This window comes from Nymphaea colorata, chromosome 8, assembly GCF_008831285.2.
Source record: "Nymphaea colorata isolate Beijing-Zhang1983 chromosome 8, ASM883128v2, whole genome shotgun sequence".
Classification (NCBI taxonomy): domain Eukaryota; kingdom Viridiplantae; phylum Streptophyta; class Magnoliopsida; order Nymphaeales; family Nymphaeaceae; genus Nymphaea; species Nymphaea colorata.
This window is the reverse complement of record NC_045145.1, coordinates 11,258,528-11,286,343: the sequence shown is the minus strand read 5'-3', so window position 1 is coordinate 11,286,343 and position 27,816 is coordinate 11,258,528. Positions and strand designations below refer to the sequence as shown.

Here is a 27,816-nt window from a genome sequence, read left to right as displayed (position 1 = left end):
TTATGTCAATGTACAAGACTGAAAAAGCTCAATTTGAAGGATTTATAAATGATTCTACGCAACGTGTTTCATTAACATTTGATATGTGGACTTCAAAGCAAACATTGGGTTATCTATGCGTGACAGGACAATATATTGATAGATATTGGAAGTTGCATGCTCATATGTTCAATTTTGTACTTGTACTTCCACCACATAATGCAAATAGTTTGTGTGAGGTTTTATTAGAATGCATTTCTAATTGGAACATTCAGTCTAAGTTATTTTCTATTACTGCCAACAATTGTTCGACGAATGATAGGGCAATAACTACACTGAAAAGAAACTTAGGAAGAAGAAATCATATTCCAGTGAAAGGGCAACATTTGCATATTCATTGTGGTGTGCATATTCTAAATCTTATGGTTCAAGATGGTATGCAAGATCTGCATGATACAATTTCAAAAATTCGTGAAAGTGTTTAATATGTAAAGGGATCACCAAAGCGATTACATTCTTTTAAGGATTGTATAAGAGCAGTAGGCTTGAATGGTACAAAGAAATTAACGTATGATGTTCCAACTCGATGGAACTCTACATATGTCATGTTGAGAGATGCATTGTTCTACAAAGATGCATTTCAACATTTGGCTTCTGTAGATCCCAATTATATAAATTTACCTTCTGATAATGAATGGTCTTATGCAACTACCCTGTGTCAATTTTTGATGTTATTCTATAATGTTACAAATATCTTATCTACCACTAGAAACGTAACAGCTAATGTGGTTTTTGAAGAAATACAGAAGGTATGCAACCATTTGCATACACATAGTGTGGCAGACAATGGTTATATAAGGTCATTAGCATACAAAATGCAAGAAAAATTTGACAAATATTGAAAAAATGACTACAATGTCTTCTTTGCAATTGCATTTGTCTTAGATCCTAGGTCCAAATTGGGATATTTGAAGTACGTGCTTGAGAGTGCAAATGAAGTTGATGCAATGGTACAATATGAAAAAGTAGAGAGCAGTATTCATGAATTGTATGTTGAATACAAAAATGTGTATGATACAAATGATGAAGAAAATGAAAATGCAAACAACGCCATTGTGGAATTTGAAGAAGAGAGAGCTTCAGGTTTTCTAAGAGATGCCTTCTTCACATATTACATGAGTTCTGCATCTCCTAAGTACCTAGCACAGATCTGGAAGCATATTTAACTGACCCAATAGAACGATCTCGGCCTAATGAAGACTTCAATATATTATCTTGGTGGAAGGCAAATGAAAGTAAATATAGAGTTTTATCCAAAATGGCTCGAGATATATTGGCAATCCTTATATCTACAGTTGCATCTGAGTTTGCATTCAGTACAACTGGAAGAATCATTAATGATTATCGATGTTCAACTACTCTTGAAACTGTTGAAGCACTAGTTTGCACACAAAGTTGGATTCGTGATCAAGATATCTCATGCGAAACGTAAGATGTTCATTGTTTAATGTTAAATTTTAATCATTCCTCTTGCTTTTCATGATATACTAACATTGTAGTTTGCTTGTGGCGATCTGTTTTATGTAGTTTTGAAGATAATGAGGAATCTTCTGGTGACAAACTAGCATGATTCATATTTCATTGTGGTAAAATCTTATAACAATTCCTTGACATTTTATAAAATCTACTTGACACACATGCACACACAGGATGGTTTGTTCTAGAAATGATAATGGTTTCTTATGCTATGAACATAATGATGCACCATATCATATCTCTTTCTCTCTCCCTCCCTCTTTTTCTCTTTGCTTTCTCATTCAACTAAAATGGGTGTGGTTCTTACAGTGAAATCACAACTGAAGGAGAAGAACGTCGCATAACAAAGCTTGATTATATTTTGCTCAATGGGAAGAAAACGCAGATATTTCACACCACCTTTCTGTTTGTACATAAAAATTTATGCGTGTGAATTGATTTTTTCTTTGATGTTTATCGTGCTGCACCTTCAATCAAGTTGTTACATGCTTAAGAGGAAGATGCTTGTTCAATGGCATTGAGATGTGTTTCTTTGGAGCGATGAATGGTATATTTGGAATAAATCTTCTAATTGAAAACAACATGTCCTAATTTTGCTGAATTTTTTTTAATTTGTAGGTGTCATGTATCCATATCGTATTTGGTTCTCTAACTCCTAAGTTCCTCCATTCAACAAGCACCACCATAGATAATCTTCTTTTAAGAAACTAATTGTTACGTACTAAGTTGGTAGTATTTCTGTATTTGGCACGACTAGCTTGGCCTGATATTTCAATAGTTTGTTGTGCAGCAAAATACGACCGTTAATAGCTTACAATGTCAGTTCACAGAACCACACGAGGCTGTTATGTCAGAGAAAGTGAGGAATTTGTCATAATATTTTTGTGCTTTTATGACTTTTTCCTTTTTAAACATTCTAATACATGTAATATATAATTGATCAAAAAATGCTTTGCAGGCATGGGCTAAAAGGACGGAACACATGCTTTTGTTGTGCATTTTTTTTGTTTAATTAGTACATTATGTAAAGGGACAGATGGCAATTAGATAAATTTTTCTCTGTCCATATGGTGGTCTCCTTTGTCTCGTTCCATCTGCTCTTAAAATTATCACTTTAAAAATGGATGACATGATGATATCATATATTTTTCAAAACCATGAGCATTTTTTTCACAAACAAGCCCGGCCCGTTGATAATCGGGCTGGGCCGGCCCTCGGGCATAAGATGAAGCCCGAGGCCCAATTAACTATAGGCCCGGCCCAATTATTAACGGGCCGGGTTGCGGGCTGGCCCGATAAACTAAATGGGCTCAATAATGGACTTTTTTATCGGGCCAGCCCAGCCCGGCCCGATGCCCAGCCCTATCACACATGGGTGAGATTGGTATGTCACCTAGAAATGAGGCTTCGTCCTAGAATCCAACTCTATCATTGCAATCTCCTCCTGCTGCCATGGGGCTTTCTAGATTGCCTCTCTCACCCTCCATTTTTTGATCTACCCTCTGAAGCCCTAGGGTTTTCATTGATTTCCATGGTTGCTTCCTCAAACAGTGATCAGATTGGAGAGACACCTCCAACCAGAAGGGCAACCCTCTCAATGGCAACACCTCTAACCAAAAGAGCACCCTTCTATATGTCCACCACCCAAAAGGCTTCTCTTGCTCATTGTCTTTGTGCCTGCAGTCTTGACTCAATGTAGTATGGGCATGAACGACCTTCTTTGTTTCCTCCAAAAATGTGTCTGCCTATTCTCCTTTGCCCCTCTCCCATTGAATTCCTTCTTCGCACTCTCCCTACCAGTATCTCTCTCAATGTTGTTGTCTCCTTGATTTTCAATCTTCATACAGTTTGAAGCCCCGCACAACCTCATCTTGTAACTCTTTGCCATGACTAGGGTAATGGGAGTAGTCTGCAAAGAGGACTTTCTTGCTGCTATTGATACTGATTTGCAATGCCTATATCAGTTGTCAGCAAGGGTTTTGAGGTTTGTTGCCTCTCTATCTTATCATCTTTCCACTCTTCTCGACTCTTTTAAGGCTGAGTAGTGGAATGGTCTTTTAGATTCACCTGGTAGCCCATGTTGTATAGCACTTCTGAGTGCATGTATGCATTATTGTATTGAGTGATTATGTTTCTTCTATATATTGAACTCCACGTTCGATCCCTTACCTTAGAGGGTTAGAGATTTATCTGGTTTGTTGTCATACTATGAAGATTCAGCCTTCTATTATTTATTTTTTTAAGGTTTTGGCAGACCCGAGACAGCAGGTTGATCAGACAACTCAGCTTATATCCTACTAAAGAGATTTTTGGTGTATAGTCATGTTGGTGCATCATGTTTTGTTCTATTGATGTCATGTTTTTCTTTAGACATTGATGTTTTGTTTTGGAGGTATTTTTATCATGTACAATTGATAAATGTGAAGTCATTTTGTATGAAATGATTTTGATACCTAAATGGATTATCCACCCCACATTTATTTTGATTTGTGTAGCTCCATTGTGGTTGATGTATCGTCGCACCTCGAAGTGTTATGTTCTAAAGAAAAAAAATCAGGGTGTGACAAATTCAGAGTCAAGATTTACCATCAAGTCTAGTTGTCTTAGCTAAGCAACTTCAGTACAATTTGCTTTGCTGATTGTCATTTCTCATGACATCCAAATACCATTGTTTAGAATAATATAATTATTTGCCAATGTTGGCAATGGCAAAGCCACTTTGACCAAGTGCTCATCAAATGTGTCCCTGCTTGAGGAAAAGTTCAAGATAAGTCCAAGATAATGAACAACTTGCCTGATCCAAGGTTCAAGGTTCATTTTTTTGTTCACATTTTCTAGGTCACTCTTCTCCTAGAAAGTTGTCATTTCTCTTTAGGTTGCTCGAACTACTATGCATAATTAATTGGGCTTCCAAATCCATTACAGTTCTCAAAACCAACCTAGCTAATGAGAACTTCTCAATGACATGGTTCAAAGGCTGCTCCAAGGCTTGGCCAGCTTACACTCTTCCTAACATCGGTGACGGTTGGTATGTGAAAGGTAGAAGAGTGCTCCCCCACATTCGATGACCATCATATAACATTTCTAATGTCAGAATCAAACAAGCAAAGTTGACCTGTATCCTTCAAAAAGTTCCATTTATCTGAAAGTTTATGTGTTGGTTAAGTGATTTAGGAAAATACTCCCATGTCAGAAAATCCTCAGTCAAATCTAGTTGCTGCTTTTGCCTTATAAGCAAAGTACTTGGTCATCAAGTCATTGATGGTTTATCTTGATCGACCCCATGCGACAAGTCATGATTACAATTTCGGCTTATGCATCCGCTAGGGAATTAGCCTTAACTAACACACAATACATTGTACAAACCTACTACTTGCGAGAAGCTTGTTAATGGTCCATGCTTGGGTATGGGTCCGTTGTATTTAAACCAAGCTGCCTCATCATTATGTCACAATTATGCATGTTTCGAATGCAAGCTTTTCTACTTGACTTAGCTTCATTACCTTCGATTGCACCCCCAAGCATGTTGCACGATGCTTAGCTAATTAACCAAATGCTCAGTACGTTCATACCAATTTCTTGGTTTGTCCAAGCGTTAGTCTGCGACACTCTTATTCTTTAACATAATTAATTTGAAATGCCTTGGTGAACAATTTAGCTCTCTCTCTCTCTTTCTCTATGTTTGTGCATGTTTGGGTGATACAGCAAGCATCGATTGAGCTTCTAATGCAAAACATAATTGGAGAGAATATTTTGAATGCTATGGATGCATTTAGCCTATAATTATTTGCTAATGAGAGAGAAAGAAAGGAATGTAAAAGGTGGTAAGGGATCAAGAGAGTTTCAAGCCCATATTTCTTGAGTTATACTGAGGAATCTAATTTTGTGATACTTCATGACTGAAAAGGCTATGTGATCCTCTAGGTCATCTTCATGTGGCTTCTCATTATTTAAAGCTGGGAAGAAGACAATGCTATGTCATGTGTCGCCAATAGGCAACGCTATGTGGGTAAGGTGACAAATTGGAGGCATCTATAATGTACATGTGGAGAAAATTTATTGAAGTCATCTATTGTTTAGTTATTTGAATTTTGCACACATGAGTACATTTCCTTGCTTATTATGGTCTCTTGCTTCTCTGAGGATTTCAGGTATCAATCTAGGGGTTGTTTGAAATATCTTGTAGGGTCTCCTTAGCCTAACAAGGTCAACATTGTCATTTGGTCAACCTCCTATTAGGTCAACCCAGACAGGCAGTCTTATCACCTAGTTTGGCCACCCTCTATTTGTGTATTCATTCACATGTATGTCTTGATTCTCAACATGTCGGTTTGTCAATCACTATGATCAGGACATTTCTCCTATGCTACATTACACATTTGAATGTTGGAAACGTTCAAGACATTAAAATCTATTCCTCAATCATGAGTCGAACATCACAATTTCAAATCAAGCTTGTTGTCGTTTTATTTCTTGTTATCGACAATATAATGTAGAATTGGGGTCACCTCCCCAAGCTTCTTTCTTCAATCAAAGGCATTTTCCCCCTCTCATGTTCCAGCATATTGGTATTCTTTTATGTAATAGGTCCCATGATAGCTAGACTAGTCTCATATCTCTATTCATGCATTCCCTTTATTGTCCTTCACACTGGGGCATCTTTTTACAGGAGCATTACAAGTTGCAAGAACATGGTCACAAATGGTTTCTACGAGTTTTTAAAATCTAAGAGCAATCAGTCCACAAACTTTCACATTCAAGCACATAAAAACTTTCTAATTTTTGTCACAGTTTTTAAGCATACATGATTTTTCCAATTCTGCACTTTGATGCAAATATGTCTTCAAATTTTGCACTTTGGTGCATACATGTCTTTCAAATTTGATGCATATAGGCTAGTTATCTTTTGCACTGTAATATACACAAGTTTTTCAATTTTACATTTTTAATCATCATAGGTTTTTCCAATTTCGTACCTTGGTGCACACAAGTTTTCATATGACCCAAGTTTCTCAAAATTTTGCATCTTGGTGCACACACATTTTTCAATTTTACAAGTTTTTCTAAATCTTGCACCTTGGCACACACAAAATTTTCAATTTCACAAATTTACCAAAATTTTGTACATTAGTGCATACCCATTTTTTAATTTCACAGGTTTTCCAAAGATTACATATTTATTCACACATAATTTTCAAAATTTTGCACTTTCGTGCATATAGGGTTTTCAAATTTCTATCATGGTGAGTTTAGGTCTTCCAATGTCCAATCTCACACACCAAGTTTGTATAAGTTTTTTTCACACACGTTTTTCAAATTTCGCACTCCTATGCACAAGTTTAGTTCAATCATTTGTTAATCATTGAAAGATAAATAGGTCCACATCATAAGCAAATGGGCTCAAAGAAATAGAAGGAATCAAAACCTATGAAAATTCACTGGCTTTGACTCCTTTAGTAAAACAAGGGCTTACCAAAAATCAATCAGAAAACAAAAAGATTGAGTTGACCCAAGCAAAATAGACAAAAAAAGAAGAAGAAGAAAATAAAAGAGCGCTAAGGGATGAGCTTGGGGTAAATGTTGTTGTTCCACTTGATTAGTACTCAAGAGTAGCAGGTAGGCATACAGTTGATTTGCATCTATCGTGCAAAGCTATGTGATTGTGAACAATTGTCTAGTCATGTCTTCTAAAGCTTTCTGAGCTCGAACAAATAAGTTCGATGGGGTGTTCTACACCTAGCACCCTAAGGCCAACTGGTCTCGTTGCTGTTAACCCAAAACTCGTTGCAAAGGTTCAGTATAAAGCCCATTAGACATGACATTGCACAAGACAAAATTGTAGGGCAATCAAAGCCATGGAACTTTGTAGTAGCCTATGGGGTGGTAAGACACTTTGCTTGTAGGTGAAGACCGGTCTAAAAAAAATCAAGAAGACAAGAACAAGAATGAAAAGAGCAAAAAAAATGCCAAATTCAAGAAAATTTTCTAAACAAGCTAAAAACTCTACCTGTAAGGTCAAGGTCGCTCAAGTCAAGAATTCTCATATGAATAAAAACATAAGCTTCTTGTCATTATGAAGGGAATTTGGATAGTGACAAATCCTGCGGTGAGAAACATAGGGTATAGAAAGCAATTTTTCTTGGCTTATCATTTAGAAACGAAAGAACAATAAATTTCATAACATTGGCTCAAAAGTTTTGTGTTTACCATAATGAAGTCATGAAAATCCTTACAAGAAGCAAGAGACGCAAGCAAAGGGGTTTTATCAAAATTTACAGGCATTCATGATGTGAGGCCTAGATTTCCGTGTTTCAACAAATACAAGCATTCCATAAGTCCTCACATTTTTATGTGAGATTTTCAGGCTTTGGTGCACACATGCATTCCCATTCATGAATGTCATAAACATTTCACGAGCACTTTACAAGTCCACAAACATTTTCACAAGCACTCACATTTATGAGACGTTTTCGCACCTCGGTGCAAACAAGTGTACAAGAACATACATCACAATGCATGAATTTCACAAGCAAGCATACAAGCACTTGCATTACCGTACGAGAACCACAAGTATTTTCACAAGCAGTCACATTTAGTTGAGATATGAGTCTTGAATTGAGATCTAAATACTCGTTTTTTTTGTTTTTACCCCTCCATAGTGAATGTTCTAACAGCCCCTCCAACTTAAATGGTCCAGTGAGAAGATACTATAATTCTGTGGGATTTTGATTTCATGTACACATATACTACATATTCACATACAATAGAACAAACCATAGACCCCACAAATATTCATATACATTAGCTATCAAAAAAATTCTCCACAGGCACAATGATTAAATCTAAAACCTAACTAATCCATTTTCAATCATTTATTTTTGGTTTTAATCTCCAAATACGCCAGTTGTAATAAATATATACACACACATACACACACATAAGATGTATATGTGTGTGCATAATAGTATACTTTCAAGGTTTTGCAAAAAATATTTACATATATCAGATTTGCCCCTTATGGGTAAGCACATTTCATTTTTGCCCTTATGCCCTAATATTTAGAATAAAATGCAGTTAATCCTACTGCGGAGAAAGCTATTATTTTAAAAATTCATGAATAAAACCAACTATCATTAAGAATTTTGTCCTTGGACCATAAACAAGCAAGGGATGAAATCACGTAAAAAAAGTTGTTTTTTTTACTTGGCATGTGTTTAGTTAAACTGCCATAAGAACCATGTAACGAGTACTTATTTGCAATTGCGCGGCATAATTTTCTGTTTTAAGATACATTGATCCGTGTTGATTCCCATTACCTGTGATGGGCAGGTAAATTCCCGTTCTATTCCTACTTCTGCAAATTTATTGTTATGTATCCATATGCATCGTTTTATAGGAAAATAAATATTGTATCTTAGGTTCAGCTTACCCATATCAATAAATGAAGTTCCATCTTTGTCCATGTTCAAAGGGAAATTTCCAGTAAATCATTTTTTTACTTAGAAAGAAGACCAGATATTACAAATATTTTTCCATTTTGTGCATCCTAAATATCCCTCACACATTGTTCATATAATTCTTCCTTTTTCTTTTGGTTCAAAAAGTTGGGTCGATCCCCGAAAGTAGACCCACGGCAAACTCGATAGACAACATGGATCGGATCCAGACTTGTGACGAATTTCGGACCCAAGATAGTTGCTTCGGAACAAACCTGTTTTTCCCTCCCCAGGTTCCTGCCAGCGCTTCAAAGATCTGATCGGGCATGCCTTTTCTCCCTCTCTCTTTCCTTCGCGTTCTCCTTTGGTACTACGATGACTTTCGGTGGCCGGGAACGGATCTTCAGCAACGATGGGAAATGTCTTAGTACTGACTATGCGTGGAAACATGGGTACTGTTCCAGTTGTCGGAGAGGCGCCAAGGATTGGTAATATTTCTCGTTGTTTGTGTTTATCTACGGTCAACCAACCCAACACCTTACCCCTTCCTTTTCCCTTTTTACTGCACAATCTATGGCTCGTTTTCTTTTGTCAGGTGGATTGTAGTTTTAACCATAGTTTTTGTCTCTTGGCCGTTTTTAGTTTCATATGAGGACGTTAATTTTGGGGCAGTTTTATCTTTTAGCTGTGTTTTATTATCACATGGGGGCGTTAGGTTTAGGGTCATTTGTTTTGCCCGCTTCTCATAATGTCATCGCGAGCGGACTATCGGGTTCTAGTGTTTGACAATCTGTTTGTGCATTGACCTAATGATGGTCACAGTTTCCATCCCTTTGGTTTTCCCATGAGTTTGAGAAGACCGGATAGATGTTCTGCTTTGCCTCAAAAATTCATTGTTATGAGGGTTCTTACACAGATTCAAAATTAGCGTCCATTATTCTTTCTGAGACATTGCTTTGTATTGGTCTGAAGCTGGCCTCTACGTCTCAGGTCGATGTTCTGCTATTCCAGTTTTTGTATTTGGCCTAATTAGCTCCTCTAGTGGGTCGTTTGTCGTTGGACTTTTCGGATGTACTGAATGTTCTTCTATCACTTCTATTTAGTTGCTGAAGAAAATTGTCGTTGGACTTTTCGGATGTACTGAATGTTTTGCTATCACTTGCTTCACTTCTATTTAGTTGCTGCAGGTGGTAGGGTTATTCCTTATCATCTCGTTGGCGGGTTAAACTACAGTTCCTTGGTAGTAATGATCTAAGTTATGTGTTTAAACAGTGCAAGGGGCTCTTTTGGTACGATTATTTCGGGTTTGTGTTTGATGTAATGACCGTTACGGCCTACCAGATGGTGTCACTCATTGGATAAGCCAAAGAAACGTAGCTCCTATGGTTGGAGGACTTTTTAGGTTTTTCTGTTGCTTCATGAGCTGGGACAGAGGATTTCCTTAAGAACGGTGGTTTTTTTTCATCTTGAGTGGAAGATAAAAGAAGTGATATATGTGGTTTCTTGGTGATAATTTCCCTTAGGGTAGTAACTTTTTGTTGGGCGTTTTACATAATCTACAAAGTCTCCCAGCTTCACATGATTGTGTTGATTAGGGACTTCACTTGAATATTTTGTGCTTTGCAGCTGCCTCTATGGGAAATGCTGTTTTTTTGATCATCTAAGACAAGTAAGGAAGCAGCTTGGTGAATTATGGAGTCCATGTTTCAGCTATTTCCTTGATTGTGTTCTCAAACTGAAGGATGCCCAAGATGTTGCAGCAGTTGCAAGAAAAGAAGCACGACATGGTTCTTATACAATGGGCTCTCCTTCATACAGGAAACACCTGGATGGTGCTGACATCAGCAAGACTAGTTATTTGGTCTGCAATATGATCTCAAGAATTGAAATGATAAATGCTCCCAAAAAAAAAGAGAATATCTTAGTTTTTAATCTCTACCTTTGTTATTGTTAATATCCTCTGATATGTTTAAGGTTGTATCCATACTGAAGCAGGCCACAGGCGAATGGCGTGATATTGGAAGGGAAAGTGATTGTGGCACTACATACCTAATTTTTGGTTCTGTTTTCGATATGCACAACATGAGAATGGGAAATTCCCAAGCAGTAACGAAATCACATTTTCTAGCAGTTCTATCCAATCTAAAGGTGACTGTTTAGCACATTTCCAATCACCTTTTGACTATTTCTACTGCTAATGGGAGCATTGGTACTTGATGAATGTGCTATGCTGTAACTTCTCCTTCAGATGCAGTACATGTTAGGAAGTTAATAGAATTTATTGAATATCTTTTTATTCATATTGTTGTCAATAGAATTTATAGAATATCTTTCTGTTCATATTTTTCTCCTCTTTTTGTAGTCACTTTTTATTCTCTTTTCTATTCATTTTTTTGTATTCATCTTTTGTATTTTTCTGTTTATTTTTTGGCTGAATCAGTTGAGCAGTCCGGGAGCTGTTTGGGCTTCCAACTGTTAGAATTTCTAGCTGTTGGAACCCAATGGCTCCTCTTTCCTGGTCTACTTAAGGTAATTTTAAGCCCTTTTTTTCTAAGCTTCTTGGAAGCTGTTTTGCTATGCCATTTAGTAATTCTTGGTGCCTTTGTGCACTGTCTCCTAATCTGTGTGTCTAGCTTAAGAGGTGAGATATAAATATCTCTCCATATCTGCTCTCCCAGATGGATTGACTGCTTTTTTCCTTGGGGAAGTCTAAGAATACAGATCTCTTCATTGTATTAGATCCTTGGTTGGCTTATAGTTTGACAACAGGAGTTCTCCAAGTTCTTCGTCTTTTGGAGATGTCTTTGTGCTGATCCTAACAGGACTGCTCACCATGCGTTCGATGGAATTTTTAGAGCTGCATGGTGCTGACTTTGAAGCTGGTGATGCAATCCTTAACAGATCATCACGTGTATTGGTGGCAGTCATTTGAACTGCTGTAAAAGATTGTTGCTGAGTTAGTTGCTGGCAATCCAACAACTGTTTGACAAAGTTTCTGTGGTATAGATGATCATGATTTCTAGGATTTCCATAAAGTATCTCTTACACTATGAAGAAGGAGGTTTATTTTGAAGAACTTGTGGCTGTTTGGTGATCATCTCCATCATCCTATGGTGTTTTCTCTCTCCTGTTTCCTTTTAAAAAGGAAAGTAAGGAATAGCTTTCCTTCCAACCTTTTCTTAAGCTCAACTCCATGAATTATGTGACATGGGCATCTACCGTGAAACATCACATTGATAGAAAGAGTTTTTGGGGATACGTTGATGGTTCTGAAAATGAACCTAAACTCATCCTAATCAAGACAAAGAAAGAGAAGACTAAAGAATTGGAAGGTGCTGAAAAAGAAAACGAAAATAAATGGAATATGTGGAGAATTGGCCACCACAAAATGATGTCACACAGTCACAGTTTTTGAATATTTTTGAGACTTCCGTAAGTGCTCAACTTGCTAAATTTGAGCATGCCAATGAACCATGGGAAATTCTTAAAGAGATGCATACAATGAAAGGTGCTGCACACAAGTGGAATGTGCAAGTCAAGATTGCTGGTGTTCACGAAGGGGAAAAACGCTTATTAAAGATTATTACGGAGAATTGTCACAATTATGGGATGAATGGACTATTTTTGAACCTAAATGGTGTTGTTCTGAAGATATGCTTCTTCGAGGAAAACAAATGCAAAAAAACAAGTTTTATAAGTTTATTGTGGGGTTGAGGCCAGAATTTGATATGTAGCCATAACGTCTTTACTCCATAGTTCTACGGGTCTAACAATAAATGAAGCCTCGTTGAATCTATTGTTGAGGAAAATAGAATTGCACATTCCTAAGAAGGGAGTGAAACTGTGAAGTGTTTTGGCTCTCTTGAAGCCTACAAATCACATTAAACCTTATTGGTTTATTGTTTGCCTGCCCCACTTTGGAAAGAATAAGGAAGACTTTAGCAAGAAAGTGATTTGCTTTCATTGTCAAGAACTTGGGCATATAAAACCAAGAAGGCCAAAGTTAAAGAAGCTTGAAAAGGAAGTTGCTATTGCTGAAGGTTGCCAAGATAAAGAAGAAACCCTCCCACTTGAAGGTCTTTCACTTGCTTAACCAGCCAAGGTTCTCCAACCGTTTTTGAAGGAAAGCACCTCAACCACTAGAGCAGTTACTTCTCCTTCACAAGGTACAATTACTGGGCTTATAAACTCCAAAGCTTCATTCCATGTGACCCTGAATGAACCACATTTTACTAAACACAAAAGTAGCTAATATCCTCATTTTGTTTCTAGTTCTACTAGAGATGGAACTTCCTTGAAAATTAAAAGTATTGAAAGTCTTGAAAAAGTTGAAAATTAGAAGGAATTTTATGTACCAAATGTTAAATGCATTCCAAAATATTTATCTGTATCTCAAATTGTTGATCATAATCACTTTCTCATATGACAAATGTTGGATACTTGACCACTTTTAAGGGATGATGATTGGGGAAGGATATGGATAAAGCGACCAGTATTACATGGACATCTTGGACCTATCTAGAGCTTTTTGTAATGCTGTAAAGAAAGAAGATCTCTTTTTTTTGGCATCAAAGACTGCGTCACACTAGTCTATGAAAAATGGCTTGTATTCCCTTCTTGAATGGACTTTGTAATGAAAATTTCTTCTCATGTAATGAATGAATGCGTCTTGGGAAAAATGAAGTCTGTACCTTTTGGAAATACATCATTTATAAGCAAATTTTCTTTGGATTGGTTCATTTGGATGTATGGGGATTAGCTTCGATAATGTCAAAAGGTGGCTTCTCTTACTATGTTATATTTATAGATGATTTTACTAAATTTGTTGTTTGAAGTTTTTTCTTTGTTTCAATTCCTTTTATCAACTAATTATGAAGCAATTTCACACCAATATCAAAATCTTTTGATCTGATTTTGGAGGAAAGTACCTTTCAATTTCAAAGAATTCTTTGAAGAACACAAGTTTTGTGCCAAATGTACCGGCAAAAACCTCCTCAATAGAATGAAATTTCTGAAAGAAAACATTGTCGTATCGTAGAACTACACAAACTCTTTTAATCTCTAAAGATGTTCTGTTAGCAGCCACCTGGTAACTCCACCTGCTACAAGCTAAAAAAATTCACCCGCACACTTGCTCTAACCCGGTTAGAGCGATCCTCACGAGGAAATTCCCTATGACATCAATAACCCTAAATGGACTCCCAATTCCCTTATTCATAACCAACTTGTAGGTCAGTCCAGTAGACCCGATTCAGGCCCTGAACCCTTGGGCGCTAACATTACTCCTCCCTTCAAAAAACACCTTATCCTCAAGGTGTAAAAGAAAAGACTGCTGTTGATAAGAGCCCTCTAACAAGCCAAGGGATGCATTCCAGGCCTCTGTGTTTGCATTGAACTCCCAATCACTGAACTTGGTGCATTTCTTTGTAAATGCCTGCAGCAACCCCACAGCTTCCCACAGAACTGTAAAATCTCTATTTCCATGAAATTGATTGCAGGTCCTTTTGCCCATCAGATTAGGGCCTGCCATTGAGGTGTTTTGCATGGGCATTTATTTAAATCTCTCGATTGCTTCCCCGTCCTCTTTTCCTGGCGAGTAGCCCCACCATGCTGTATTGACCACCTGTTTCTGGCGGGTGAAAGATGGTGAGAACCTTGTAAAGAATGCATTGGCTGCAATTACAAGGTGTAAAGTCGTGAAAATCAAGCAAGAACATATTCAGGATAGTATGTCGTTGTTACTCCATCTGAGCCGTGAAAATACGCTGGACGATTCTGAACCTCTTGGTGACAGCCTTCCATAAATTCAGTGAGCTATTCTTCACAATTTTCCTGAAAATTGTCATAGCAAACACAAGTAGACACTGCAAAAGCACAAACATATTTTCTAGTTAAGGAGCGGGATCTTAGGAACTTGTTTATTTTGTCACGAAAATGATGGCAACCCAAATCTGAATGATCCCAAGCCCTTGGAATGACTACATGGGAAAGTTGTGGTGAAACTTGAGCATCCCATTTTCTATGCAGCTGAAGAACAGGTACGACTTATGCTAACCGGAGATGAGTCGTTCTCACTTGCATTATTGCCGTCTGAAATTGCACCCACCAGCATAAGCTTTATTAAAATGCCAAATAGTTGCCCAAGCTTTTGCCTTGAACGAGTTCCACGATGTTGTGCAAGTGTGCCCAATCATTGTAAAACAGTTGGCACAGAGTTCATAAGTTTCTTATACTGATCTGACAGAGCTGGTTCAGAAGATGCATCTGTTACTGCAGCAGTCACTGAAGGAAAATGCTTTGTTCGTGAATGGGTTCCCTCCAAACACTGCGGCTCCAAGAATGGGAATAGCAAAGGAAATGGAATTGAGATATGGCTGCTTGCTCTAGCCAATGGCTGTAGGAGCTTGTCTTCCAAAGGGCAAAGCTTTTCCATCAACAGCTTAACAAAGCTCTCTTCAGAGCCTTTTAGAATTGAAGGACAGATGTTGACCACCGTCCACAAGAGGTCTATGACAGAAGCCACAAAAACATTTGCGCAGATTTTACCCGTAGCATCAGTATGAATAAGGGTGGCCTTCCATATCCGTATATAGGCATTTTTATTATAGAAGGTGTGATCTCCTTGCACCGTCCTGCATTTGGGCTGGCCACCAGGACCTTCTTGCTGTCAACTTTTGAATAAGGAGAGTGACCAATGATGGCTTCAAGAACTGGAACACTGAAATAGTAAGCCTGCTTCTTCTAAAGCGAATGCTTATCTGTTTAAGGGATTGGCGTGCAACGCCAACATTTCGACTCATGCCCTTAGATGCAGGATTACCATAATTTCCAGAATTTATAGCAGTGTCAATCTGCAAATCTAATTTCAATATCTGTTGCTTGTTGTGGTTGGGCTTGTGGCAGGTCACCTGGACCAGCAACACAATTCTTTCCCCTTCTTCTAATCGGCCCTTATTTTCACCCCTTATGGTCTGATATCCCTCAGTGGCCTTGCACTCTGATTTCAAGGGCCATTCACCTTGCACTTTACGGTGAATTACTTTTCTCTTCGCTAGAATCTGATCGGTGATATCCAAGGAAATAAGATCAATATCAAATAGTGGTACCTGAAGTCCTAGTTCCCTTGAGCCTCCTTTCTCCTTGCCTAGAGTCGCCGGCCTCATCTCTCTCTCCCCTCTCTGACCAGTTGCTTTCTCCATCTCAATTTCTAGAGGAGCTCTCTTCAAGAACTGTTGACTGCTTCTGCCTAGTTCATCGTCATCAATGGTCTTGCACACGATGAAACACTTCTCTGGCTCCTCCATCTTCCATCCAAGAAGTCCTACTTTGGTTGAAGGGAGCTGCATTGGGTTGCGTAAAAGCCTGTCAAGTTTGAAGGAAAGGAAGGAAGCATACCTTAACACTTTAGTCAATGGCGAGGTTCTACAATGATGAAGTGCATCTCTTTCATACATGGATTGATGGTATGTAGCCCTTCCTCCTTTTACTTGGATTGTCTTCTCCCATGTCCTGCCCGTATACTTTTTTCACTCGAGGCGATGCCTTCTAGTCTTCAATTCCAATGGCAGACCCTTCCCTATCTTCTCTTGTTGCTGTCATCACTCGATCCCAAGGGGGTTTCTCCCGTTGCCTCACTGATCTCCCACTCCAATCTCCATTGTCGCCTTCCTTGGATCCCATATTAGGAACAAAGAGGTGAATTGATGTTAGCCTATTTTGCTGTGATTTCTTTTCACCATAACCCCACTCCTCTTGCCGCTTGGTAGCCAAACTACAAGTAACGCCTCCTTGGTTTGCATTTTCCATTAGGGTTGAAGCTAGAGCATTATCTTCTTATGCTCCTTCTCCATGCGTGCAATGGTGTCGGTCAGCAGTCCTACAACTTGCTTCCCGCTGCCATTTCTGCTCACCTCCTTATAGACGTCTTAAGATTTGGTCAATCAATTGCTGCCACGTCTCCACTGCAGGATTGTGCTTAGGCGTTACCCAATTTGGTCCAGGAAACTGCAATCAATTTCCCTCACTTTCTGGCTTCACGCCTAACCACCAATGGCCGGCATCCAACCTCTCGAACTCTTCTTCCATTTCCAGCGGTGATGGCTCTTCTCTAGGCCAGATTGGCCACGATCGAGCTCCCTCAGGACGACATAGTTCTAGGTAACATTTCTTGCCCAAGTAAAGGAAGAACTGCCATCGTAGCCACAAAGCTTGTGAGATCGCTTATATATTCTTCATATTTTTTGAAGCGCTGGAGATAGCGACAACTGTTGGAGGCAATGTCTAAGGCTGCAATGATCAATCAATATGATCCATCTGATTCGACAGTAAATGGGAGCTGAAAATTAGGCATTTGCATAACCGGGGCTGCCGTCATTGCCTCCTTAAGTTGTTAGAATGCTTGTTCCGCCTGAGTACTCCACACAAATTTGCCTTTCTTTGTTAGCGCTGTGAGAGGTGCTGCCACCAGCCCGTAGTTTTGGACAAACTTGTGGTAGTGACCCGTGAGTCCAAGAAATGCACGCTCTTATGCTTTTGGGCGAGCTCCAACCTTTCACCGCCTAGACCTTTTCCTGTTCCATGCTCACCTTCTGTTGGCTTATCACATGTCCTAGATAAGCAATCTTGGAAGTGCTCTAAACACACTTCAAAAGTTTAGCATGCAATTGGTGTCGCTGTAGTACTACTAATACGGTTAGCAGATGTCTGAGATGTTCTTGTTCATCTTTGCTGTAAATCAAAATATCACCAAAGAATACCAATACGAACCTTCGTAAGAAGGGGCGAAATGCATCATTCATCAGTGACTAAAAGGTAGAAGGCGCGTTTGTCAACCCAAATGGCATGATGGTGAACTCGTAAGCCCGTCGTGGGTGTGGAAAGCAGTTTTAGGAATGTCGTTCTTTACAACACGGATTTGATGATAACATGAGCACAAGTTGAGTTTGGAAAATATACATGCCTCATAAAGCTCATCTAGCAAATGTTCCACAATGGGTATCAGATACCTATCTTTGATAGTGATGGCGTTGAACGCATGATAGTCCACATAGAAACGCCAGCTCCCGTCTTTCTTTTTGACCAACAAGGTGGGCGATGCAAAGGGGGTTGTGACTTGGCTGAATCACCCCTGTTTTCAGCATTTCCCGCACAAGTTCCTCGAGTGTTACTCAGCGGTACACGATTGTAACGATAGGGTCGTGATTTAACAGGTTCTGCTCCTGGCTGTAACTCAATGCGGTGTTCACATCCCTGCTCAGGGGGCAGCGACTTGGGTGTGCTGAAAACTGGTCCGAACTCATGTATTATTAACTATAGCGTTCTTCGATACCCTTTGGACCCACACTGACCCTCCTCTTTTACCTTCACCGACACTTGAGTTGAGAACAACTGGAAAGAGGTTGTCGATCCTTTCATCAGACCTACGGTTGGGGCTTCTAAACAAGGTCGTTGGGACTTGCTTTGAGTGTAAACCTTTCGTTTGCGGGTCCTCTAAACTGCATCTTCATGCATACGAAATCCCATACCTCTCCCAGTTGGCAGCCACTGGATGCCCAACACCAAGTCGGCTCCCACCATGGCTAGAATATACAGCTGTACAGGAAATTGAAGACCCTGGATCTCCAACTTTTCCAATTGGCATTTACCTTTGCACTTCAGTGTACTACCATCACCGACCACCACGTCAAAAGCTGGCTGGGCCTCCATGCTGCATCTTAGAGCTCGGGCCGACTTCTCACAAATGAAATTGTTAGTCGAGCCCGTGTCGATCAGTACACTCACGGTTCGGCCTCGCAGCTTGCCCTCCACACGCATCAGATGCATAACCTCATCGCCAGCCAGGGCATGCAGCGAGATTTCTGGTGTCCTCCTTTCCTCAACGGTGTCTGGTTCAGCGGCTAAATGGGAGTCCTCGTCAGCCTCTAGTGGTGTGTCACCCTCCTCCACAAGGTACATGTGCAATCGCCTGCAATTATGCCCTGGTACCCAGGGGCGATCACAGTGGAAACATATGCCTTGCCGCCTCTTCTCCTTGATTTGTTCGGGCGTCAAGTGTCTCACGGCTTGGTGAGGCGCGTTACCTTTCTGGTTTCTCCCTGCGGCATATGAAAAAACATCAGATTTCATCGTCTTGTGTGGGCTGCTCCTCGCGTCCAACCAATTCCTGCTGATGGTGCCCCGACTGGTTTACTTGCAGTAGCTTGTTTTTCTCCTCCACCGTGCAGACAAGTTCAAAGCAGTCCAATAATGTTCGTGGCTTCATATCTTGGACTTCGATACGTATTTCATCCTTGAGTCCTCCGACAAAGGCTCCGATCAAAGCCTCGATGGGCCATCCACGCACTATATTGGTCAAGGCTTCCAAATTTTCTTGGTACTCTACCACCGTACCTGTCTATTTTATCCATGAGAATTCCACATTATAATCAAGATATGCCGACAGACCAAAGCGAGATGTGATCTCCCTGACCAGTGTTTCCCAATCAGGTTTTCCTTGGTGCGATACCAGCTAGCAGTACCAACATATTGCAGCACCCTCAATATACACTGCCGTTTGGTTGACCCAGTGATCGCCCACGATCCCTTGGCAATCGAGGTATTCTTCGGCGCGAAACACCCAACTCACTGGATCATCTCCTGAAAATCTCGAAAACTCCATCTTCGCGGGACGCCAAGCTGCCCCTCCTGCGCCGTTCGCTGGCCATCCATGTTCCCTGCAATCGTCGGACTGAGTCTGGTCGGAATTAGGTGAACGTTGTTGAGAACCTTGCTGCAGGCTTTCACGTAAAAGTGCCGACAACGCCTGTTGCTCTACCATCGTGGCCTCCAATCGTGCGTCCACCGCATTCAGCCGTTGGTTCATCCCATGCATCCGTCCTTCCTAGCCGCCGATTGCTGCTTCCATCTGATTTCGATGTTGCTCTACCGCTGCGATCGATTCCTGGATGTGATCCTTTCTACCATGGTCACTGAAGCTTTGATACCTTGTTAGCCTCTGCACGACTAACAACTTGATTAACGCCGCTGCCCAACGGCTGTAACCTTCACAAGCCACACGAAGCCCAGCTTCTCGCACGCCAAATAATTCTTCATTAGGGTTTAATTGCTCTTAATCGAGCTTAAGTACATGACGTGATGGGTTGGGTTAACACAAGCCTAATTGGACCCAAGCCGTTACAAAAGGAAATAACCTCACGCAGACTAAAATAACTTTAACAGAAATTAAAAGAAATGCTGAAATAACTTGCGCCTAACAAGCTTCCAAATGTAAAGCATGAAAGATTGTAGATCTTTGGCCACACCAGGCATTTTTCATCACAAGTTAGCAGTTCAAGTTAGAGATTTATGTGATGGTCCTTATGAATATCACAGTTTTGATTCGCATTTTGCAGTGCCTAACCTTTACACATCCTCATATTGTTTACAAGTGAACATTGCCAAAAGGAAGTAAGCATGAACTTGTTGTCTACACTAATGCTGATTGAGCTGGGGAGCCAGATGAGAGATTGGCAGTCTTGAATATTGTGTCTTCATTGGTCACAACCAGTGTCATTGATATCGCGAAATTTTGGAAAATATCATGATATTAATGAGAAAAACAAGAACAACGTGAAAAATTGCGATATTCTTAGAAAAAAGGCAAATACATTTATCACGTTTTTTCTCGTTATTTTCACATTATGTTCACATTGTTTCTATTTTTTTATTTTTCTCTTTTTTAACGTTAATATCATGTATTTAAATTTGAACTTAAACTAAATTATTTTTCATAATTTTATCATAATTAAAGTTAAAACATTATTTTTCTCACTTTTATCTAGTTTTAGTTACGTTTTCTTATTAGTTTCTGGTTTATTTATCTTTACTATTTTTTTGAAAAGTTTTTCATTTTTAGAGTTTTTTGAGTATCTTGTGAGGTTTTTCTGAGAAAAACAACTTTGCCGAAAAATATTTGAGAAAAATTTGGCCGCTAAAAGCCCGAGAACACAATATTTGTGACAATAATCACAACTTCATATTATGGAGTGGCAGGAAGCAAAAGGCTGTGATTAGATCTGACATTCATGCAAAGTCTAGGTCAATGGCTACTGCCACAGTTGAAGTTACTTGGGTTCAAAATTTGCTTAAAGGGATCTCTCTTGTTCTATTGCTGTGTGATAGTTAAAGTGCTGTAGGCATGTCTTTTATCCCAGCCCATCACATTAAAGCTAAATACATCGAGTTTGACCAACATTTTGTGAGACGGAAGGTCAATCCTGAATTTGTTAGCATTGAAGAACAAGTTGCAGATTTGTTTACAAAAGGCTTAACCAATGACAGGTTGGGATACTCAAAGGCAAGTTGTTCATGATTCAAAACCATGTACAGCTTAAGCATAAGCAGAGGGAGGTTGTGTGGCGGGTGTGTGGGGTGGGGGGGGGGGGGTGTTGGTGGTGGTGGGGAGAGACTATTTAGGTGTTACGTATCCATACTTTTCCGTCCACTTTCTAGTATTGCTATCTGGGTGCTAGAGACATAGCTTTTTGACTTTTTCATATAGGCATGTCCATCTTTATCTTTTCTCCTTTTTACAAATTTGATCACTCATGCAAACTTCTTCCATCTGTAGTTTGATGTGTGTTAACTTTCCTTTAACTAATATAACTCTACAACTCTAATATTTTTTTTCCTTTTTCTCTTTTAGGGTGGCACAATGTGCTTTCATATCCAAGGAAGGGAGGTTGTGTGTCTTTATTTACTGCATGTATCATCATCATGCTTATCAAATCATCACCTTCTCCAGAGTAGCTGTTTACAGATGCCTAGTTATGGTGATGAGGTGATTTTGAATTCAGCTTTCCTAGATATGAAGTGCTACAGCTTTGGCCATTATCCAAAAGGCAATCGGATTCATCATTCGAAAGAGATTTTGAAGGATGATTGCTTTTACCAGCAGATGAGAGTGTTAAAACGGTCAAATGGTGGGTCTGGTGCAGAATTTTGCAGGCCAACGAAGAAAACATGTATTTCACATGGAAATGTAGCTTTTAAAGTGAATGCTGGCATTGATTCTCATGTCATCGGTGAAGAAGAGAAAGATGATCTTGTACCACATTCTCAAAGCAACATGCAGTTATGGTGGACAAAAAGCAAGAACAGTTCTGAGCACCTGCTGATGAAGCAAAAGGAGGATCGTCTTGTGGTAGAAAAGAGCAGTGGGTCAGCTTCTGTTAATGTTACTAATCACGAAAGCCTGGAATCATCTGACAATAGCAGTAAGAAGCTTCAGCATGGGTTGGATACTCAGAAATGTCAAGGCAAAAGCAGCTACCTGTTTGATGTTGTAGAAAAGATCCAACAAACATCTGATTTGGGTGCAACTTGCCAGGACAATTCAAAGTTGAGTAAAAGAACTGCTAAGAAACAGCTAAATCCATGGCATAGTGCTGTCCTCGATAAAAGAGAATCCTCTATTCTGGATGAAAGTTGCACGGTTGCTGACAATTTTCCACACCAATGGAAAAAGGTGACTTATGTTGAAGATGTTGAAAAAATGCAAACTTCAGGTTGGAGTTGTAAAGATAGCTTAAACCTGAACAAAGTTTCCACTCAGAACCAATTACCTTTCTATCATGGTTCAGGTCAGAATATATCTGATCCCCTGCTTCCAGATGAAGATTATGATTGTTTTTTAAATCAAATCAGGAGCGACAGAAGAAATACTCGTATCTTTACCAGTAAACGAAAAGAACCATCTGATCTAGTGAAAAAGGATCAAATAATGTCTTCTGTAGAAATGAATCAACAGGAAAACTCAATTTGGAATGCTGATACTGCTAAAATGCAAGTGCATGTACGTCCTCTAGCTAATAATGAAGCAGAACTGATGGATGATCGGTGTGCATCTTTTGTTGGTCATATAAGAGACCATAAAAATTCACATAAAACAAGATATAGAAGTCTCGAAAATGGGAAGCCATATGCTTGGAAATATGAAAAGGACAATCTTATCTCTTCAGATTGCATGTGTAAAGAGGGTCTTATCTTCTCAGATAACAAGCAGCAACTTGATACGTCTCAGTGTTCAGCGCAGAATGGAGTACAGTGCTCTCTGGTGGATCCTGATTATGAAGAATTTCTGAAACGTCTCCATATCCATGGCAGCTCATGCATGCACACTTTTAAAAATCAATGGGATGAGGGCATGGCTGGCTTCATATATGATGAATATAATATATTTTTGCCAAGGGATCATAATAAGAAAATGAAGCAGGAAGATGGTCGTTCTCTTGGTAATGGGGAGCAGTCCTTAACTGACAATGAGTTTGTTGCACATACTTTTTGTGTGAGTAAAGAGAGTAAACCTAGTTTGATAGGTGAAAAGGACATTCACTTTAAAACTCCAGCAGGCATCAAAGCAGAGAAAGATGTTAGGAAAGATAAAGACTATGAGCATTTCCTCAGGCACTTAAGAAAACATAGGTGCTCTTATGTTCTGGAAGTAACTGATACTGAGCAAAGGAATATAGTTGTGTATAAGTATGAAAAATATGAAGACAAGGGCCAGTGGCTCCAAAATATAGGAAGCAGGAAACTCACTGTTGTGTTGAGGGATGTAAAGAGAGCCAGATCTGATCCTTCATATGACCTGTCAACTGAAGGGAAACATCTAGATTATCCTTTGAAGATTAGGAGGAGTCCAAGGTTAATGCAACTTACTGAAAGGAAAAGCCCTCGTCTATCTGACGGCATATTGCTGGAAAACTCATCACAACACATGGTGTCAGGCTTGGGTCCATGTGTAAGCTTGTTTTCAAATATACTTTTTAGATGCTTGTGCAATTGATCCAAGTTTCTTTTTATTACTTAAAACTTATGTTTTGGACCGTATATCTGTACCTATTTTTGCATGCAGGATAATGAAGCTCCTGGCAGTTTCAATTACAGTTTTGGTTGTGGTCGGTTGGATTCTTTCTCAGAAAGTCTACATGCCCTTCTTAGAAAACCATATGACAGAAAGGAGCATAAAGAGTTGATAGAAGAAGCAAATCTCCACAAACCAATTACTCGGGAAAGAAACTTGCGTGGTCATTCCAAAACATATTTCACACAAAAACTGGGTTTGTCATATATGGATCATTATCCTGGTGAGCATGTCTTTTTGCTTATATTGATCTTGCCTGCTCTTCTTATATACTTTAGACTTTAGAGGAACTTAACACTTGTTTTAGTATGAAGCTAGAGCATAGTTTGTTGCATGTTCTCTCAAATTATGAAGAAGAATGTGATTGCAGGTGGAAGTGTTTTTTCATTAAAAAACTTGCAGAACTTTGTCCTAGGATAATTACAAAAAACGACAAGGATTTGGTTGAAAATTTGAACATGAAATATTCTCCTTTTGTTTTCTCATTTTCATCAGTTCAGGTTCTTTAGCATACCAAGTCTGGTGCTGCATGTGTTCCTTTAAGATTACAGCTTTTCCAAATCCAGTTCATTGAAGGTGTGAATTATACATTTTTTGCAAAATGTGGTCTGATGTTTCTGTTTTCTTTGTTATGGTCAAAATGCTGCTCGCTGTATATAGTTTCCAAGAGCAACTTTTTTGTAATTGACTAGGCAAATGAAGAAGATGTATAAGGCAGTTGCTATCAAAATAACAATTTTATTTGTCTTTTTTGCAATTTCCGAATATAGCATGTAATACAGGTGATGTTTATATACGACTGCATACATACATGGCCTAAGAATTTAGTTTTTCCGCTCTTCATCAATGAAGTAGACATCTAAATGATCACAAAAAAATGAATTGAAGATGGTTTATCATTTCAGTTGACTAAATTTGGAAAGCTGTATAGTTGTGTGATAAGTGATGATGGTGATTTTATGTAACTGACATATGTTAGGTTTCATATTGTAATGTAGCAAAGCATTAGTGTATTTCAAGAGTTTGTTAATTTAGTACTTTATTAGTTGAGATTCTTGAGAATACTGATCTCAAAATGTTGTTTAACAAAGGGGATGGGTTGGGAAAATTTTGAAACTATGTACCAATTTTCCTTACGAAAATTATGGGGTGCCTGCCTTCCTGGATATTTCATGGCAATTTCTGGAAAATTGAAGGTTTGAAAGCTCGAAAAAATCATAGTTTCAGTGTACTGAGATCATAGTAGTTCGTTTTTTTCTATATTTTCTTGTGTCCCTTACATACAGATTTTAACTTCAATACAAGTTTGTAGATGCATTTTAGACATGTTTTGTAATGTCCATAAATTTTGTAAAGGCATTTTAACTTTAGTACACGTTTGTAGGAGCATTTTAACTTTAATAAAAGTTTGTTGTGTGGCCTCAACTTTGGAGACGGCCCTCATGGGGGGCTGACCTTGGCAACTGGTTCTCCAACGCTGCAACATTGTCACTTGGCAAATGAGCCTGCCTAATTCCCTCATTTCTTTTCTTATCTCCTTTTAAATTTTCTGTTAACTTCACATTTAGGCCTTAACTTGTAAGCTAGGTTGTTTTCTAATTAAACTCTTATAAATCTTCTTAGGGGATATAAAATATTTGGAATGCAAATTTGAGTTTTTTCATCATCTCAGCTGCCTTCATTTCCTTCTTCTTTGTCGAAATCCCAAGGAAGGCTTAGGCTAGTCTGGCCTGCCTTTCTTAATCTCTGGACAGCAACTTGGTGGTGATTGTAAACTGCGGAACACCCAGCAAAAATGATACAATCTTCTTAATACAAAGAAATAGATAGAGATCTTGGTGTGCTCTAGGGCGCACAGCAAGGAGAGTTCTTTATTGAATAATCTGAATAGATGCAGAAGACGACAGGAGGAAATCTCTAAAAGACATTAAGCTTTTACAATACATTCTACACATTATTTATAGAGGGATTTGAATGCTCTAGCCATTGGACTAGCTCCAACAGCTAGATAGCTAACCAGCAGCTAACTCCTTGCTGCATAAACTTGCAAAACAGAAAAAGTAAAGAAAATAAATTTATCGAAAATATTTACAATAATCTTATAATACATTATATATTTGTTCATAAACACATGTACATATGAATATCCATATATTTATGAACCTATATATAATATATTTTCACATAATTCTAACAGCTGTCCCTCAAACTTATGATGCTATAACCAAAAGTTTGCCAAGGAGAAAATTGAACCATGGCAGATACAAGGGTTTGGTGAAGAATTCAGCAATTTGATATTCTGATGACACATAACTATTGTCAAGGTGCCAAAAGGAGACCATTTTTTTAATTTTCTTTATAATTATGTTAAATATGTCAAGTTAACTATTACTGATGGAAAGTAGTAATATAACAAGCATGATCAACTTAAGCAATCAAAAAATAATTGTTGACTTCATTGAACATGCAAAATCAAGGGAATAAGTTTAACATTACTCATTAAATGTAATCTAATACAAGAAATAGGGAAAAAAAAATCTAATCTCTAGAAGAAGGAATGTAAATCTGCAAAAAGGCTTTAATCCATCTGTACTTAAAGAAAGGCATGATATAATAAAAAAGGCTAACAGTACATAATGGTATACATATATAAGTACCCAACAGTCCAATGCATATAAGCAAACCATACTATTGTATACATATAACAGGTATTACCATACTGCATATTATATATATAATAGGCTAACAGTATATACATATAATAGGTTGTTGCAATACCATATAACAGGTATAACAGGCTGTACATAACAGTATATACATATAACAGGTATTACAATACGTCTAACATGAATAACTGGTAGGACGCAGACCGCAGGCACTGTAGCTGCCACAGAAACAGGCCCGTATCAATAACAAAGTGTATTACAATACATATAACAGGTATAACAGCAGGTATTATATATAACAAAACAGACTAACACTACATAATAGGTATACAGCAGGTATTACAACAGCATTATAACAAGTTAAAAATACATATAACAGGTATTACAATACATGTAATAGGTATAACAGCAGGTTGACAAAACAGACTGACAGTACATAATAGTTTATACATATAAGTTTATTACAGGTGTAACAAGTTGACAACACATATAACTGTATAAGTATATTACATAACCATACTAATGTATACATATAACAGGTATGAGGTATCATAATACTATATAACAAACTAAGTGACTAATAGTATAACAGCATAATCAACATAACAATACATAAAAATATGTAATCAATACCAAATAAAGTACATAACAATATATACTCAATTAAGTAACTTTAATTGAAACATAACAATATGTACTCAATTAAGAAACTTTATTTGAATGGGAGGGTAACTTTTCACTTTCCCATGGATTGGGCATGTTGGCGCCTAGGTCAGCCTAGGCGCCAACACGTATCCCATTGCCTAAGTGGTAGACTTAGGCAATGGGTGTAGACTCACGCTTAGTCCACGCCTAGGCGAGGCCCTGAAAACATAGCACACAAGGAAGATTGATTATCTTATTTAGATACCTTTCACTAACAAAGTGGCAATCAATCTCAATATATTTGTGGGATTTCAAACAATACAAATTGAACTCTTATTACCACAGCACAACTTGATGGGCTTGTCTAGTTAAACATTCATATCTTTCGGCAATTAGCAACTTCTGTTGTCGCAGTAGCTGTAGCCTTGTCTTTTGCCTCGGCTGAGCAGACCTTTTAGTCAATCTATGTAAAGTGTTTTTAGTCTAAGAACTTTACCTTGATTAGTTTTCATCTTAGCCGCAAATATTATGATATTTTCAAAAATATCGTGATATTAACAAAAAATAAAAAAATGAAAAAGAGAAAAATGCACAATATTTTCAGAAAAATGTTAAAAATGAATCTTCATGATTTTATTGCGACTTGTTCATT

General features: G+C 38.4%; 1 protein-coding gene across 4 annotated transcripts in view; it reads left to right on the top strand.

Moving 5' to 3' along the window:
• Nucleotides 1-9,244: 9,244 nt before the first annotated feature.
• LOC116258538 (uncharacterized) overlaps nt 9,245-27,816 on the top strand; it is a 37,716-nt gene continuing 19,144 nt past the window's right edge. Inside the window, exons 1-5 of one of the 4 annotated variants that reach the window (XM_031635714.2) lie at nt 9,245-9,439; nt 10,578-10,812; nt 10,947-11,099; nt 21,634-23,730; nt 23,845-24,076. In XM_031635714.2, coding sequence (XP_031491574.1) covers nt 9,327-9,439; nt 10,578-10,812; nt 10,947-11,099; nt 21,634-23,730; nt 23,845-24,076 — 2,830 coding nt within the window. In that variant the 5' untranslated portion in view covers nt 9,245-9,326. Of the gene's footprint in view, nt 9,440-10,577; nt 10,813-10,943; nt 11,100-11,456; nt 13,118-21,633; nt 23,731-23,844; nt 24,077-27,816 lie in introns of those variants that run through there. The other 3 variants (XM_031635713.2, XM_031635716.2, XM_031635717.2) reach the window with 3 other exon arrangements.